Source organism: Colossoma macropomum, unplaced genomic scaffold (genome assembly GCF_904425465.1).
Source record: "Colossoma macropomum unplaced genomic scaffold, Colossoma_macropomum, whole genome shotgun sequence".
Lineage (NCBI taxonomy): Eukaryota > Metazoa > Chordata > Actinopteri > Characiformes > Serrasalmidae > Colossoma > Colossoma macropomum.
In genome coordinates, this window is record NW_023494785.1 from 10,123,957 (window position 1) to 10,142,892 (window position 18,936).

The 18,936-nt window shown below is 40.3% G+C and overlaps 1 protein-coding gene across 1 annotated transcript in view; it reads right to left on the bottom strand.

Moving 5' to 3' along the window:
• LOC118816105 (LYR motif-containing protein 4B) overlaps window positions 1–18,936 on the bottom strand; it is a 74,261-nt gene that overhangs the window by 41,912 nt on the left and 13,413 nt on the right. Inside the window, exon 2 of the mRNA XM_036582618.1 lies at window positions 9,540–9,660. Coding sequence (XP_036438511.1) covers window positions 9,540–9,660 — 121 coding nt within the window. The remainder of the gene's footprint in view (window positions 1–9,539; window positions 9,661–18,936) is intronic.

The window sequence follows — 18,936 nt, forward strand, 5'->3', positions numbered from 1 at the left end:
AGACCCATTTTCAACACACTTTATTTTTGCTGTATTGTATGTATTAAATAGAGACACTAACGTAGCGTATCGAATTGAATTCCGACTTCTGTGGATCGTTACACTCCTGCAAAGTAAGTGTGTGTGTGGATCAGGCCAGTGGAGATACCAACACGGACATAAACAATCATACAAATGTAAACAATGAAAGGACAATTGTTTCTTGTCAGACAGACAAACAAGAAGGAGGCCTCCTGCCTCTGTCGCTCCAAATAGAAAGGATTTCATATCAGTTTATTTCCATCTGATCACTCTGCACCTTAAATTATTATTTCTCATTATACAATATTTACCAGCGCTGACTCAATATTAGCTTTAACTACCAGTACCGACAAGATACTAAACTCTGAATCTGACTGTATTTGTACTTTTTTTCTTCAGATATCTGAACCAGCATTTTCTTACTGGTACTGGCCTGAAATGGATGCTGGATATTGTATTGAATTGAATCATGGGCTGCGTGTGTCTTACTAATACATAGACAGATATCTAGATATACTCCTGGGCAAAAAACAAACAAACAAACAAACAAACAAAAAAAAACACCCAAAATATAATGGCTTTCACTGATGGTTTTGGGCTGGTCAGAGTCAAGATTGAATCCCTAAAGAGAATATCTGGTCTCAGATTAAACATAAACTAACCTTTTCAACTGTTTGAAGCCTTCAGTGCTGAGTGGAAAAATACTGACTTCTCTAAAAGGTTGTGTGCAAATTTACACACAAAACTTCAACATTTAAAGAAATCAAAGGGAAAAGCCCATAGCAAGTTACTTCATGTATTTGTTTAATGATGTGCTGTTAAGACTATTAAATCTTCATGTATTGCCATTTTGGGCTTAGCCCATTTTGCCCAGGAATGTAGACAGATAGACAGACAGACAGATAGCAGTGCACAAACAAGACAAAGTGCAGAAAACATCAACTCAATCACATATAGTGTGTGGTTTGAAAGGTATTGTGGTTAATGTGAAAAAACTTTGACGTGTGTAAAAGGTTGATAGTAAGCAATGAGGCACTGAGGCAGCAACACGATGGCAATCTCAGTTTGTCAATACTACTAATCTGAATGCATCTCAGACATGTACTGGATCATAGATTTAAAAAATCCTCCATCTCCTCCACGCAGAACTGGCTACATCAATGTTAGCAAATAAACGGAAGTCTGCAGATTTTGCAGTATATTTTACTTATGACTCCTTATAAACACACAGGGACTAAACTCAAATTTTGGGGCCATTTTCACAAAAAGAGATCTTATTTGCAGGCCTTTTTTACCAGAATTTAACAAGACCGCTCAATGGAGTAAGACTACAGCTAATGTGCCTCCAAAATCGGCCTCATGAGTCAGAACATAGATCATTAAGATCAAGTGTTATCTAGTTCTGGTTATTGGTTGTAGAGTGCACTTAATAAGCCATCAAGATCCACATACTAATGGCCTCATCATAAAAACTTTATTTCCCTCCCTCTCACTCACACAGGGCCTCCACTGTGGGGCTGCACCCTGTTAAGCGAGCTGCTATGCTCCTTCAGCTCTCCACAGCCAGAATTACAGGAGCTGCCACATGAAGTCAAACTCATTTTGGCTTTACGAAAATATACCGCCACTACTTCACTGAGAGCGCGCTGCATAAATATGAATCAGAAAAGGAGAGGAGGGGAAGCTCTGAACCAATTTGACTTGGCTCCGTTCCAAAAGCTCAGATCAGCTCCTGCGTATCGCGTGGTTTCGGCGCGGTGAGTTACGGCCACAGGTGATCAAATCCTACACAGCAATGTAAATCCAATTCTCCATTTAGGCCAAGGGAATACTGCAGCGACAGAGCCAGGAACAGTTCTGTCCCAGTCTAGCCTAGAATGGCATAAATATGTCACTTACGATACTTATTTAGAACCTTTACCTCCCTGTTTACCTATATATCCACCAATCTGTCTACACTGCTGTATATGTGAATAAAACACTGTTTTTCTGAAATCAAAGGTATTAAAAGGGAGTTTGTCCCCCCTTTGCTGCAGGAACAGCTTCTACATTTCTGGGAAGACTTTATATTAGGTGCTGGAACATTGCTGCAAGGATTTGATTGCATTCAGCCACAAGAGCATTAGTGAGAGGTCAGGTACTGATGTCGGATGATCAGTTCTGAATCACACCAACTCATCTCAAAGGTACTGGATGGAGCTTCATCACTGCAGAGAATGCAGTTCCATTGCTCCAGAGCCAAATGCTGGGGGGTCTTATTCCCCTCTAGCTGGTCCTGAGCGTCCCATTCTATTGGCAATGCTTTTCTAAGGAGATTATACAATCTCTGTCAGTAATAGGTACATTTTAAAGTGGCTGCATTCAACAATCAGAAGGGTAGCCTGGATACTTTTGGACATACAGTGCATCGTCTACCTGTCTGGTAAATACAGATGTCACTGACTCAGAACCCAGTCCTGGTTTCTGGCCACAGAAAATGAAAAGCTGCTTCACATAGAGGAAAGGAAAGAATATGGTCTAATTTAAAGTTTCAGTATTGTATTGTTATTGCAAAAGAAAACATGGTATCATGCAAACTGGTAATCAAAGCTAATATTAAGTCAGTGCTGGTAAATGTGGCATAAAGAAAAGTAAATTAAGGCGCAGAGCGGCTAGTTGAAAGTATTGGGGAGCCAGATTGAAAAACTGATGTGAAAACCATTAAGAGTCTCATTAAAATTCTATTTGAAGCAACAGAGGCATACAGTCAGCTTCCTGTGGAGATGCCTGCACTCTGCCATGGACTGCAACCCAGAGCCACAGATTTTTATACTTGTTACACTAACTTAAGTGCATTTTGAGATAGGGGGCACATCAATATTGCATAGCACACATTTACTTTAATATCCTCGGGACTCCCCAGTAAAAAGGGCATAAGGGTATATATCAAACGAATGGGAACAGGTTTTGTTTGGAGTGAGAGGGGGTGGTGGCATAAATTTTAAAATGTTTCAGAGCGGAGAAACGCACATGAGAGCACAGGATGGGACTGTGCATGGGGGTAACATTAAGAGCTGGATTAAAAGTGACCCATACTGCTCTTTCTCTTTCTATTACACCCTTCTGTGTGGGTTTGAGCACGAGAGAGCATGTGTGTTCATGTATGTACTGTAAATCGAGTGACCATATGTACAACAAAGCCAAGGGGCAGTAAGGGAGCTTAGCTTCACTGCTATTCATAAGGCACTTTGCCTTCTTTTGATATTTTTATTGACACTGTTACTTTATAATGAAGTAAGAAAAAATACTTGCAAAACATGTGTTTACATTTGTTAATATTGTTCTTTGGCTGTATGCAGCTTAAATGCTCAGCTTCATGTTCATCAAAGTATCTTGTTTAATATGAAGAGCAGGTTTTGTTTAAATTATGATTTTATAGTTTTCTTTTCCAAACTATTGTTAAAAGTACATATTGAAATTCCTTTGCCACAAACGTGGTTTAAACACATGAAAAGTACTTATATTTAATAAGAGAATGAAACGCATGAGCTTTGCCTTTATACCCAAAACAGGACTGTTATTAATACTATCACAAATATTTACTTCAAGTTTTTCCCACCATTGTTATAGTAAAGGCACTCTGCAATTCAGCTACATATGCCTGTAAGAAACCAAAAACTATTTTTATAATTTTACAACTCATCTGAACCACTGGGATAAAAAAAGTGTCTACATTTTTATTGTTTGCTAAACAAAACATGTCAAATTTCCTCAGAAGGTGGTGTGAACAATATGGCAAAAATGTAATACTATGATACTTCAAGAGGTTTTCACAATACATAATATGTCACAAGATTTTTTTCTGACATCTGATAGGTAGAAACAGACAAAGTAGCACCACATTGAAAAAATACCATCAAAAACTGTAAATCCATTTATTTATATTCAATATTTTGTATACTTTGCTGCATTAAATACACTTAAACAGGACCAATTATACTCTCTTTTTAATCAAACAAGCAGTTGGGAAGGGCTTTTAAGTCCCGATGATGTCCACAGAAAAACATATTGTGACATTTTGTGATGTAATTTATCACAATAAAGATAAACATTGTCATATTGCCCAGCCCCATCAGAAGGCATGTCACAGTCAGCTGAAACCCCAAGCAGAGAGTATGGAAAATGTACTTTTCTCTAGTCTAATGGCCTATTAATGCCCAATAACAATAATACATTTTTTTAAAGTTAAATTAGATTAAATTTGTTTTCTATTAATTCTCTTCCCTAAAATAACACCAAAATCATCAGTACATCTTCTAAACTGTGTAAATGTGTTTTCACACAGTAATATATGTTTTTTTGTTTTTCTTTTCTCCCCAATTTAGTCATCCCCAATTCCACCCACTAGTTAGGACTCCTCCATCACATGGTACTACCAGCGCTAGGAGGGCGAAAGCATTGGGCACAACCAATAAAACAACATAAAACAATATTGAATGTCCTGAAAGTAAAAGAAACCACTGGTGTACTAACATACAGACGCCAAACAGGTTGGCCAAGAAAAACAACAGCAGTGAATGAAGAAACATTGTGAGAGCTATGGAGAAAAACCCAAAACAACAGTCTGTGACATCACCAAAAACCTCCACAGGGCAGGGGTGAAAGTATCACAATCCATCGTTCAAAGAAGACTTTGAGAGCAAAAATACAGAGGCCATACCACAAAATCCAAACCACTCATTAGAAGTAAGAACCAGATTGGAATTCACAAAGAAATACAGAGATGAGCCACAAAAGCTCTGAAACAGAGTTTTATGGACTGCGAGACCAAGATTAACCTCTACCAAAGTGATGGAAGCTCAAAGTGAGGAGAAAGAAAGAATTTGCCCATAATCCAAAAGCCAAGCTCATGAGGTAGCATCATGGCTGGGCTTGCATGGTTGCTTCTGGAACAGGCTCACAAATCTTTATTGATGATATAATTTATGATGTAACTCATGATGGCTAATTCAAAAGTTTGAGAAGAGAAATGCATCCAATCTAACTGCACCAAGACAATGACCCAAAACACACTGCCAACTTCATCAGAGGCAAAAAATGGAAGGTCAAGGTAAAGTCAATTACCAGACCTCAACCCAACTGAGCCACATTTCACCTCCTGAAGAAGAGACTGAAGGAGAAGCCCCCCTAAACAAACAACTGAAAGAAGCTGAAGTAAACGCCTGGAAAAGCATTAAAAAAGAAGAATGCAACAGTTTGGTGATGTCAGTGGGTCACCGTTGATGCAGTTATTGCAAGCAAGGGATATTCTAACAAACATTACATGTTTTTTACTTTAATTTAGTTCAAGTCTATCTGTTCCTGTACTCTGTTTCTATGTTCACTTAAAAATTGGGTGGTCTGCCAACAAAGATGCCAAGTTGTTTAACACAGCGAGACGTAAACATCAGCAAATAAAAGCTGAAATTCTGATCTATCGTCTCATATATAGATTTCAAACCCAAATGTCTTCAGTTGTGGCCTTGCGGTTCGAAAACTTTCCATATGTCTACGAAGCGGAGGCCCACCACCTCCCACCACCTGCCTGTCTACAGCTAGTGTAATGTTAACCCTGTAATCCTTGTAACTTTAAAAGGCTTCTACCAAGCTTCCACAAACTTTTGACGGACAGTCTAAGTAGGGGAAAATGAGCACCAGTAGTTCTTGTGACGGCACAATTCCACAGCCACGCGCTCCTTCTGGAGAGCTTGAGACGAGTCTTGCCATCCTCTAAAGCTGAACGTGGGTGTGCGGTGGCATATGCACTGGCAGTGTCACGACACACAGCAGGACGTTACGTCCATGCGTACGTGAGTGCATGTGTATGTGTGTGTGGATGGAGGGGGAGGCAGGGGGTCTTGCTTCCTCCAGCAGTGTGAAGCACGTCCGCGCACTATGTGCGTGAGTCAGACGCAGCGGCACTGCGAACTGTACTGCTGCACTGTCACCAGAGGAGAGAGAGCCGCCCACGCAAACTCTCTTCCATCTCACACACACACACACACACACACACACACGGCATGACAGACGACAGGAACACGCGCAAAACACTCAGCACATCAGTCGCTGGCGCTCATAGCATGCTTAGTCATGCCGACTTGTGTCTTCACATATGTGCATAAAGACACAGAGACACAGAGCTGACTCTCCAACCCTCAGACACATACATACACATTCGCACATGCAGGACAGAACCTGCATGACTTATTTATTTATAGTTAACAAGTGATTTAAAAAAGGAGTCATAATTTGTCGTATAGTATGGTTTGGTACTAAAGTACAATAATTTTAACCCAACTTTGTTAAAGTTACAGTGCTGTGCCAAGATCAGAGACCACCCTTCACTTATTTACCTTCCTCACTCAAAACAGTTCTGTATAGATTCTGTGTAGTTTTGGCTGCTTTGACCCTTTTCATCCATTTAGCTCCACTAAAACAAGGAGAGTAAGAAAAATGCTGAAGCACTAATGCAGGCTCTGCTATAGACACTGGGAAGCTGCTCTTTGATTGTGGACAAAGAGATCAAAGCCTTCCTTCTGTACACAGGGACAGAGCTGGATAGGGACACACTGCAGGTATAGCAACCAAACGTTGTCTGTTTTCCTGCTATGGTAAAGTCTTCTGTGGGTTTTTCTATCCTTTCATTTTTTCCGTTTCACTTCCTTTGTGTTTCCATTGCATCTTCTGTGAAGAGTTCTCACTCTTTCACACTGATGCTATTAAAGCACTTCTCAGGATATTTCAAAGTCCATCACTCTTAGGTTTAACAACACCTCAATGAAGAGTAATCTTGCTTAAAGGGAGAAATATACTAGTAGTTTTGAAAACTATTCAGCCACTGACCGCTCCAGTAGCTGTCCACCACATCCTACGCAAGGGTCATCTTGTTGAGGTTCAGAAGGGTGGCTTCTAATTCAGGATCAGCTGATATGTGCAAAATTGTAATTTGCTGAGTGCCTCAATCACCGAACGAGACCTTTCAATGACTCAATGATAATTTCATGACTTTTTGAGACCTTTGTTAATTTTCTAGCAAATTAAGCACTTGCTGTGGGAAGGTGGGCCGTACAAGTCAGAGCCTGCGGCGGAGCATCACTTTAAGACTAACACAGGCAGAAGTCTGGCTTGTGAGACTATCAGCAGAGAGTCTGATGCTTTTCGATGCAAAATGTGGCCAAGAGCCGCTTGTCTTCTCAGGAAGAGGCTGTTTGACTGACATGCCAAATGACCAATCAGGTGACTGTGAAAAAGCATATGATACAGCTTACTCTACAAGGCTCACTTTATGTCTGTTACAATCCCTGGTCATAATAGCTTTTCTGTGCATCTTTTTGCGGTCATTTTGTGTGTTCCTCCATTGTTGTATTATGTGCAGATACGTGATTGGCCACTCGAGGGCGCCCTCCTGTAAAAGGTCATCAAGCTTCTATCTCTGGATTAAAATAGCTAGCATAGCATAAATCACTAAATGCTAGGTAGCCTAGGTTTGAACTTTGAATCTTTTCACATCTTTTCATGTCTTTATTTTTTGCAAATTATGGAGAACAGCATTAATAAGAGTATCAATAAGTATCAGTGTTGATCAGCAGCTTTGGTATCGATATTGATAAAATCCTAATGATACCCATCCCTAGTGTTTGCAGAACACAAAACAAAACTGTTTTTCCTGTCTGAATGATACAAAATGCTGTGTAGAAGTGCATATGCACAGACGTGCAAATAGCCAATCAAAATGCAGCTGACATAATCCCAACAGTTGTGGTCAGCACGGTGTGCAAAAAATATCAGATGCTCTGTTTCTGCATGGGCAGAGCATTTGAACCTGAACCTCTGAACCCAACATAACCAAGCACCTGCAGGACGGATTATTATTCAGGCTGCGGACTACTAATATTTCAACATTTGATTAAGATATTGACCATTATTATTGACTCACTATGATGACTGTGTGAATCGCACATTCTACATCAATGAGAGTCCTTCAGCAAGACCTCTAATGATGCGTTCGCCTACCTCTATCACATGATTACATTTTAAGTTGCTCTGGATAAGCGCATCTGCCAAATGCATAAATGTAAATCTAAATGTTAATGTTTTTAAAGGTCATTCTGGCCTAAATTAGCATTTAATAGGTTATTTGTCAAGTGTAATATTCTGTAGTGCAGCACTGTGTCCCTCAGCCTCGCCAGTTTGAGAGAATTCACAATTTTGCGTGCTTATTGTGTCTTTTGTCCATCAATGTTTCTTACTACAATACCCAGCATGCATTGCACAAAATATATCATTCAACCATTAAGAATTACCTCTACAGCCACAAAGCTACTACTACTGCTAGTGTTGCCACCAATGTAGAGGCTTATAAATGCAGACGTGATATTTGGCTTCCTAGCAGCTTCCTTCTGTATTTGCAAGGCAGCAGGAAAAAAACAAAAACAAAACAGCAGCCTGCCTTCATGTATCAGAAGCGAGTTTTCCTAGTTTTTAAAATGAAAAATCTCACTCTTGAGGTTGTTGCGGCATCACTACATTAGGAAAGTAGGCATCTTTACAACAGATGTAGCAACGGATACAGTTTCATTTTGGCTGAAGTAAATAATGCGCCGACACATATACTCTCAGAAAAAAGGTTAAACTGTCACTGGGGCGGATCCCCTCTTGTCACTGGGGTGGTACCCTCAAGGATACATCTCAGGACCTTTAGTCAGGGAACACAACTGGACCATAATCCATTGAAATTATATTTTCTAAGTTATATTGACTCCACACACCCCGTCTCGTCTCCAGGCTTTTATTTTATTGTTCTGTTTTAAAACATTAAGTTATGAATATATGAATATATGAATATATATGAAATATGTACTTTTCACCTGGGAAAAACTTATTTAAAGTACACAATTAGACCTTAAAACTACTGTTGTACATTTGAGGGAACAATTACATTGTTTGTACCCTGATTAACGAAAAACATACCTGCACAGCACCTTTATTGTCTTAATCATTTTCATTGGCCAATCGTCTTCCATGTTCTGCAACAAGCACAAACTATTCAGTTTCATCAGGGACTCTCAGAAATAGGCCAGCACATGGCCAAAAAAGTGAGAGAGGCGAGAAAGTTCTTTGCCAATTCATTTCCCTGATTGAGCTGGTTATAAAGGACAAAAAGCCGACAGAAAGCCACCTTCCCCGGGGATGAGGCCCAAGCACTGAATGGAATTATGGGAACAAAGCACGAGACAGCAGGGTATCAGTGGTCATTAGTGGCACGCGGGCGATGCCACCCTCATGCCAGTGGACAGGTGGGAGCCCACCAGATGCTCATCAATATGCTTCTGGAGCAGCAGCAGCAGCCAGGCAAGCTCTCTTCAGAGGATAGAGGGATTTAGAGAGACAGAAAGAGAGAAAAAGAGAGAAGGGGGAGGAAGAGAGAATACTGCGCTGCATTTTATGACAGCACGTACTTTGCTGCTGCTGTGTTTCTGTTTTGCAAGGGTGAGCGGTACCTGTCTCTGGATGATGGCCAGGCTGTCGCGGGCTTTATTCAGGAGCTGCTCCAGAGCTTTCGGGTCTTCCACGCTCCGGTTCTCCCTGAATGCGTCACGCACCCTGCGCAGGGCGTACATCCTGAGGATAGAAAAGACACAGAGGATACAAATGGACGTTTATCATAAGCCAGGCCTATTCGTTTTATTCATACTGTGGTCCTTTTGTTTATTATGTCACATACAGGGTGGGAACAGGGTACATTTTTCAGTCAGCATCTAAGAGAAAGTATGCAGCAAAAACTGGGTGTGTACCCTGTTTAAGTTATAAAAACATCTGGAAATACGGGCCTGCAAAGAAATCTCAAAGGACGCTGCATCCATAGTATCCACACAATATTTGCACTGTTACAGTCCAGTTTTTAGCCAGTTCATAAACAGTTGAGGGAGATGACGAGTAGAAGTTGTAGCAAAAACTTGCCTTTATTTTTCATATTAAGTTATTTAAAAACAGTTTACAAGCCACAAAGAGGGCACTACTACAGTGAGTTAACCACTAGTGTTTAAAGCCCACTCCAACAAAGCCAACTTGCTGGATTAACCCCAAGATGGCCTGAAATTTCACCTGCAGAAGAAAGAGACAAAGCAAAAAATAAAAATAAAAATAAAAAACAGGCTCCGACTGTCCTAATCAGAGACCCTTGTAAATGAGACCAGATCCACATGCCAACTCCCAACTTCACCTGCAACAAACTTGGGGCAAAACAAAGCACACAGCCCACAGGATCGGCACAGCCGCATATATGTACCATTCTTCGTCCAGTGCATACAGTCCACATATGAAAACTAAACTGCAAAATAAAAAGACTCATTCTAAATTAATTTTTTGTGACGTCACAAAAAACAGCAGTCACATATCTGCCTGCTCAGCATGCAACAGTTTAATGCTGTCCATTCATGCTGAAGCTCATACAGCTTTTTCAATGAGGCACAATACAGGGCAGCCCATTAAAACAGAAAAGAGGTCGGAAAATTTTGGTACACGAACACATAATGTCATTAGTGGACCTCAGGGAAAAAATATGGGCATACAAATGCAGGATATGAGCTCTTTAACATTTCTAGCCTTTTAGCCCCCATTCACTGAGAACTTGTAGCATTAAATTTATTGTAGCTAATATTGGTAACAGTGCTAAAGTTGTAAGATCAGATATCTGACAGATAGGGCTGGCCAATCTGACAATTTATATCGTTATATAATGATGATAATGTTAAACTGTCACAATACAATATAATACAATACAATAAGCTTGTAGAACACTGACCAAATGCATGTTTCATTCCAAAAACAGCAAAATTAGTCCCATTTAACTGGATTAAGTGCACACAGTGTGCCAAAAACTGAAAAAAAAAACAAAACAATTGTATTAACAGTTTTTGATAGTATTTTTAAAACATAGCATTACTAGTTCTTTTAATCTGTACCAACTGACTAGATGTCTGAAAAAAATAAATATTGTGACGTATGAATAAGGCTAATGAGGGGATAGGTTCACAGAGAACTGCTACAGTGGCTAACAGCGGAAAGCCAGCAGAGACCAACTGACGATCAAATTTGCATAAAGTTGCCAACTAGCTTTTAATCATTATTAGCAACATGATTTTTTTTCCCCTCAAAATATTCCTTCAAGAGTTGAAAGTTCAGGAAACCTCTACTTTCTTTTTATCAAAGAAATCCCAACAACGGTTCACACTTCTAAAAGTCAGGAGGGAAATCTCAAGGATGCAGGTGAAACTTTCCACCCTTTCGTCTCAGCATGTGGCGTTCCTGCATGAACATGAACATCTCCTCCCATTAGTGGGCTGGAGAGAAGCTCAGCGCTCTTTCGGAGGCCAGGCTGCTCACAGCCTCTGAAATGACTCCAGATGCAGTGAGCAGGATGCGCTTCTCCCCAGGCAGAAGGGGCTCATCCCACCACCACCATGTGCCGAAATGAGCGTGAGCCAGAGGATGGAGAATAAGTCGGTCATGCTCTCTCACTACCTGCCACGGTTTATTAGCGGCAGTGCTGCGCAGCGCACACTCTAAATAAGCAGGCAGTCATTAGGCGACTGGTTACGAGGATGGAAGGTGACAACGCCTCACCACTCTGAAGAGTGAAAGAGTGAGTAAGAGCAAGAGAGAGAGTGTATGTTTTTTTTCTCTCTCTCTCTCTGGCCTTTTCATCTGGCTACACACAGTGAGGAATGAGCAGGAGCCTCGATTGCCAACATCAAAGTGGCTGCCTGGCACCAGAGGAAGTGCCTCCACCCAGACGCACAGTGAGGAGACGAGGCAAATCCAGCTACAGGAACAGCCACAGCTGAGCATTCACACATATCACTGAATGAGGGAAAACGAGGGCAGAAATGAGGGGGGCTGGAGGAACAGAGAGAACAGGGTATGATATCATTATCATGATAAATTACATCTTGATAAACTGAACACCACCAACTACATGTTTCATGAAAAAGAGATTTAGGCCCAATCCCATTTTACCCCTTGCCTCTACCACTTAGCCCTTACCCCTCAGTTTGCACAATCACATGTAGGGGTAGGATGTCCCGATTTTTGTTGAGATGGAGGGGCAGTGTTATGAGAAAAAAAAAACAAAAAAAAACAGAAAAACCAGCAAGATTACTGCGCAAGAGACCACAGAAACCCACAAATGTGAGTATTTACTCCATTAAGAAAAATATGATAACCATTGTATCTTAATGTCAATTTAATGGATTATGGTCCTGTTCTTCATAACAAGCAGAAACATCGCTAGTAGTATGTTGACGTCTTGGTAGCTAGCTAGCTAAATTTCCCTTTCCACCTTCAATGGTAGCCAAAAACTATTTAAGGAGAAATGGGAAAATTCCAACAAGAAGCTGGTGACTTCAGCTTCATATCACTGAAGAATTAGGGGTGGTCGATAATAAATCTCTAGACGCTCGAGATGCACTTTCGGGTGATAGGCGTTTTGTGCTTCACTCACTGTGAGGTTGGGCGCACAGTGCTGCTTTCTGCTTTCCTCATTGCTGAGTTTGAGCAGTGCTACGTCATCAGCATGTGCACTGTAGATCAGCACAAGACTGAAACCATCCACCTTCAAATCAAATCAAATCAAATCACGTTTATTGTCACATCACGTTTACACAGGTGGAAAGTGAGTGAAAATCTTAGGTGCGTAGCCCCTTTGCAGAATTTAAATACAAAAAAATATTAATATCTAAGAAAAGAAAAAAATATTATATATATATATATATATATATATATATATACACAGTATATACAGAATATACACATATACACAATATATACAGTTTTGCAGATGCACATGCAGTTTTGCAAAACAAGTAACTCAGTGTAAAACTAAACAGAAAAAGGCTGGTTTGGGTCATTACGTTGCCCAGACAAAGTCTTAGTGGAAAAAAAATGGTCTCGCATCACGTGTAACACTACACCTGTGCCTGATGACGATTAACTGAGCTACAGTTAACAGTAACAGTCATCACTAATGGTACAATCTCATTTCTCACTGTTTTAAAAAAAAAAAAATTGTTCATTTATCGATTTATTTCATGCAAACCATGGCATGACAACAGTACTTGCATAGGTAAACATAACTAAACTTTTAAACACAGTGGGTGATGTGATATCCTGCATTAATATCACATTTATTTTACAGAGCATAGATAAGATTGTTCAGGAAACACAGCTTCGATGGTAAATGTGCACAATGCGGCAGACAGATATTTTGCCTGTACAGAAAGGTATACATCTAAGATATCCTCACACAACAGCGTAAAATCAGGTAAAACGTCATGTCTCAGCTCTCCTGTCTCAGGCTGGGGCCGCGACAGTCGTGAAATACTTGCTGACAATTAATTATTACATAAATAATTGTGATTTCATTGTTTGCAACTATTAAAATACAAGCCTAAAGAGGCCAGATTGGCTGATTATCTACTGTACCTGCTTATGATGTTTACCTAGCAGCCAACACTGCTATAGTGCTGAATCAATAATGTGCATAGACACTCACACAAATGACTACAGTTAAACAGAATTATGTGTGGAGTTACATGCGAGAATGTTAAAGCTTCACGTGAAAATATAAGCAAAGGAACGTTCATTCTGCCAACACACATGCTTAAAACGTTAGAATTAGCAACACAGGTAACAAATGAACAAACATTACCCAGCGCTGCTCTCTAAATGTTGGAGCATCAAGATGGAAGTTAACAGTTTTTGTTTTAATAAGCCCCATGATATCTCAAAAAATGCATTTACTGCTTTCTGAATTGACATCTATTTGCCTCAGCTCAACACACCAAATACACATTTTGTTTGATGCAGCATAAAATGACTGAAATCCAACAGGCGTGAAAAATGATTGCAGTCGGCTTTAATAATTGTCATCATCTCAAATAACTGCGATTAGTGATCATGTAATAATTGTGGAAGGCCTACATCAAGCTAAACAGGCCTTTTCAAACAGCCTTAGGTGAAATGGCTTTGGAAGAGAAGGCACAAAGAAGGACTAAGCTAAAGGGTCACAAACTCTCAGTCAGTAAAGTTGGTGTGAGATTGGCAATTTTTTTCTTTATTACTAGAGTAATTACAGTTTCACAGCCAAACTAAAGATGACAGTATACTTTAAACACAACTTTTACTGAACTTCATGTTCTTTTATTTGACAGAGATTCAGACTCAGCTCTGCTTGCTCCTGCGTCCACTTCAATGTAAGGGACCGTCACAAAATTACTGGATGAAAAGGTGAAGGACCACCTGCTCAGACATAGACATAGACTGTAGTGAACACAGTACGTAGCCTATTAAAATGAGTCCTGTTTGTGGCTATTGTTTTCATATGTGGAGTTAAATTTATATTCTTCAAAGAGAGGCTCATGTGGGGTGCCCCCGGTAAAAGTGTCCAGGCTTGTCTCTTGGCTCCTCCCCTGACTGCAACCAACTACCTTTGCTGACCGCTATAGTCAGCAGGAAACTAAGTCAAAGCTGAATTTAACTGAACTTTGAAGGCAGCGGCAACATGACAAAATAAAGTGGTAAAGTGGTGAATCCTAGCGGCGCATGGCGCTCAAAGCAGAGCAACATCAAGGAGAGGCAGTTCTCTTTATAAGCAAACAATGGCATCAACAGCACAAAGCGGTTTTGTCATTTATCATCACTTCACATTGCATTTTACCTGGGAAATCAACTGTAATTAAACAGGAAGGGGTCAAGCGTGAACGCAAGCAGGTGTCAAAATTCTGGTAAAACTGACACGGCAATTTAGCTGCACGAGACCTAGTACAATTCCTGGGACCAAGAGGGTAAACCTAATCAGTGAAAAGTGGTTGTTTCAAACGAGGCGTTTTTTTTTAACTACAAAGAGGAACGGCAAGTATCAGCAAAATGAAATATTAAATGTGTTGAAGTCATATGGGGGGATTAGGATTTCTCTCACTGTTTACTTTGGGGGTCGTAGTTGTAGCTCTGTGTTACAACTAACCGTGCCATGTGAAGCCTGGCTAGCTCTCACTCATGCTTCTAAATGGTGCTACTCTACAACCACCAAGAAAGAGATCAAAATAATAAAAATAATAAAGTAATAATAAATAAAAACATTATGATGAAAAGGGCGGCACGGTGGCGCAGTGGGTAGTGCTGTTGCCTCACAGCAAGAATGGCCTGGCCGGGCGACCAGGGTTGTTTCTGTGTGGAGTTTGCATGTTCTCCCCGTGTCTGTGTGGGTTTCCTCCGGGTACTCCGGTTTCCTCCCACAGTCCAAAAACATGCAGTCAGGCCAATTGGACATGCTGAATTGCCCCTACGTGTGACTGTGTGTTTGAATGTATGCGTATGTCTGTCTGCCCTGCGATGGACTGGCGACCTGTCCAGGGTGTATCCTGCCTTCCACCCAATGACAGCTGGGATAGGCTCCAGTGACCCAGAGGGATAAGCGGTTTAGATGATGTATGTATGTATGTATTTATGATGAAAAGTACCTCTATGGCCCAAAAACTTCAAGCAAGAAGTCTTCAGGTTGAATCTGGGGAAAATGTCTGTCTGACTGCTGTGAAAATTTGCAGGTGATGTTGCTATGGAAATACGAGACAGTGAATAAAGGCATATTATATTAAAACCTGTTTAACTACACAAAATGTCCATGTTCCATTGTAATCTGCGTTAGGTTGTCATAGTTTTGTTTTTGATGGTATTTTTTCATATGTTGCCTCACCAACGCACTGTATGTGTTCTGACTTATCAAACCACAGATAAACAAAATATCATGACAATTCATATTTTGTGAAAATGTATAAGTATCGTGACCTGTGGCCTGTGACCAGTGACTGTTAATTAAGCCCTCAGTGAAGAGCAAAAGTTCTTTAGGGGAACGGGGAGAAGAAAAGGAAAGAAAGAAAAAAAAAAGAAAGAATGATATGAGTGAGCTGGCAGGCTACTAGGTTAATAGCAAAGAAAGCAATACTGCAGACAGACAGACACACACACACACACACACATTCACGCCCACACTATACCACACACAGACGCACGCGGATACGAACCTCAGATCATCCGCTGAAAAACTCAGCAGATGACAGATGCAAAACTGAGATTTGAGGAAGAGAAGGAAAAAAAAGGAGCAGTTGCCGGATGAAGAGCGAGTCATCCTCAGAATGCTGTGACTGACAGGCAGTTCAAAGCAGTCTAAAATAAGCTGAGCGCTTTGAAGCGGGAGTCACGAGCATTTGTAGGGTCTTCAGTTCATTCAGTGTCATTTCTAATGCATGATAGATCTGTGTCACAGCCAATTACGAGACGAACGGACATTAGACCACCGAAGAACAGGCCTGATCTTCTACATCAATAGGCAGAAACCGGTAAGAATTCTTAAAATAAATACCAAAAATGCTGAAGAAGAGAAACCAAAGTGTAAATAGTGAAATTAAATTGCTAGACACAAGCTAAAATAAGTACTGGCGCACACCTCACAGGACAAACCCTCACACTACAGCAGCTGAGGTCTTCAAATGCAGACCTCGAATCCAGTTCATGTAATGGCCAGGTTATGTAATTACCAGTTGGTGAGACACTAGGTGGCCAACCAGTTACATGAACGGTTTAATTAACTACCAGTGAATACAAAATAAACAACCGGGAACAAGATTTAAGGTCCAGCCTTGAAAATCTCTGTAGTAGAGCTTTTAAATCTAGAGTCTTCGTTTAAACATCAAAGCATTAACTCTTGAAAGTCACTGTTATTGTTGGCAATAAAAAAATCATGTTGGAATTTTATATTAATTATTTCTCCCTCACAGCTCAAAGAAACATTCCATTAAAAGTGTGGATTCATCCATACCACATGTGTGTCTGTGAGTAGAAGAGGAGATGTTTTATTACGACATTAATGTAATAAAAGTTATTGTCCTGCACAAAGTGTTGTTTTGCAGAAATACAAAAAGTGTCATTGTTGTTCTCAATGATGTCAAAATAAAACATAAGTGAGAAACACAGACTCGGCTTATGGATACTACTTAATTAAGTATGTAAATACATTTAAAGGGAAATTCCACCGATTATTCAAAATTGTCTGCACAACTCAGTTGTTAATTCAGATAAAGCCATTCACAGAGGTTTGATGTGAAATGGTTCGATGCAGAAAAAAACTGCTGATTTCTTTACAGTGGTGGTGACAGAAACCAGGGGTCACCAGGTCGGTACAAATGTAGCCAAAACCACGAGTGAACCTACATGTGTCTTTTTTTTAAAACATGTAATATTGATAATAATAAAATAGTGATAACTGGCGACTGTTTTGCCTAATAATGCCCTGCATGCACTTCTCCACCATTTAAAAAAAAATGTTATCAAAACCACCATAAAACAATGCTCTATTAGCTTATAACTGATAGCTACACTCTGCTCTGCAGTCAATGGCAACTATATAGTGTCAAGGGATTTCAACTTAAAGAGGAATAAAAACTACAAAATTAGCACCTGTATAATAATCTACGACCTCTCGTTGGTTGAGGGAGTTGGAGTTAGGCAACTTTCTGGTGGGCCAAAATAAAAATCTTTGCAGGCCCCACTTGTGGCAGCCCTGTTTCAGAGGCATTAAACTCTTCATATGTTTGGTTCCCATCACCACCACTGTGAACAATTCTGACTCGGTAAGTTCCTCTAGAAAGGAGCATTTTACATGAAATCACTCTGAATTACTTTGTTTACATCTTTACCATTTAACTGTGCTGAAATTCACAAAAAATGGTGGAATTCCCCTCCAAATAGTGTAGTTAACTGACAGTACTAACTCTGGATGTCTAAGAGTTAAGGTTTACTGTGAAATGGGCTTCTTAAGCTCTGATTATGATACACACTGTGTAAGTAGTTATCAAATCACTAAATAGTTACAGAGCTATAGATTGACGCAGTCACTCTTGCTGCTACAAACAGTGGCTTAGATCATCAACAGCTTCGCAACATGCATGGCATTACAGCTTCATGTCACATTCAGGATTTACGAAGCTCTACTTCAGCACGGACTTCAACACGCATAAGATTTAAGATCCAATCTGGTGAGCGTGACCAGTTTACAACCGAGGGCGCTGGCCTTCAGCGAGCGAGACGATGGTGGTCGAACCGGAGCCACGTGATGAGAGCTGCTAGTGGCCAAAAGACCATCGCACAGTTGGTCTGTCATCAGTGTCGGAATTCCTGATTCATCGTATGCAGTGATGAGTATCTCCCTTCCTCAGAGACACAGTCACACAGTCTGCCAAACAGCCTGGCTTTAGGAGATGCAACATGTCAGAAAGAAGAAAAAAAAAAGCATTCCTTCCTGTGTCCTTTCAAATTCCACACACATGCTTCTTAGTCATGTTACCAAATTTGATTGATTATACTCAGCAGTGTGTTGCTCACACAAATCTGCCATTTTCATCTCACAATGGACAGCTGACGGGAGAAGATGGAGTAAAGCACAGATTTGGTGTAAACAGACTCGCTACCAATTGCAGGGGTGTAATTATTCACAAATTTGCCATTTTAGGTATGCATTGATATGAGAATTGTGGTCTTAAGCAGTCATCTGAATTTTTTAATGTACACTATAGGGCCAGAAACACTGAGACCCTTCCTAATTACTGAGTTCAGGTGTTTGAGCCACACCTATTGCTAATAAGTGTATGAAATCAAGCACACAGCCACACAATCTCCACAGACAAACACTGGCAGTAGAATGGGTCATATTGAAAAGCTCAGTGACTTTAAACATGGTACTGTCATAGGATGCCACCTTAGCCAGAAGTCAGCTTATGCAATTTCTGCCCTGCTAGATCTGCCCCGTCAACTGTAAGTGCAATTATTGTGAAATGAAAGTGTCTA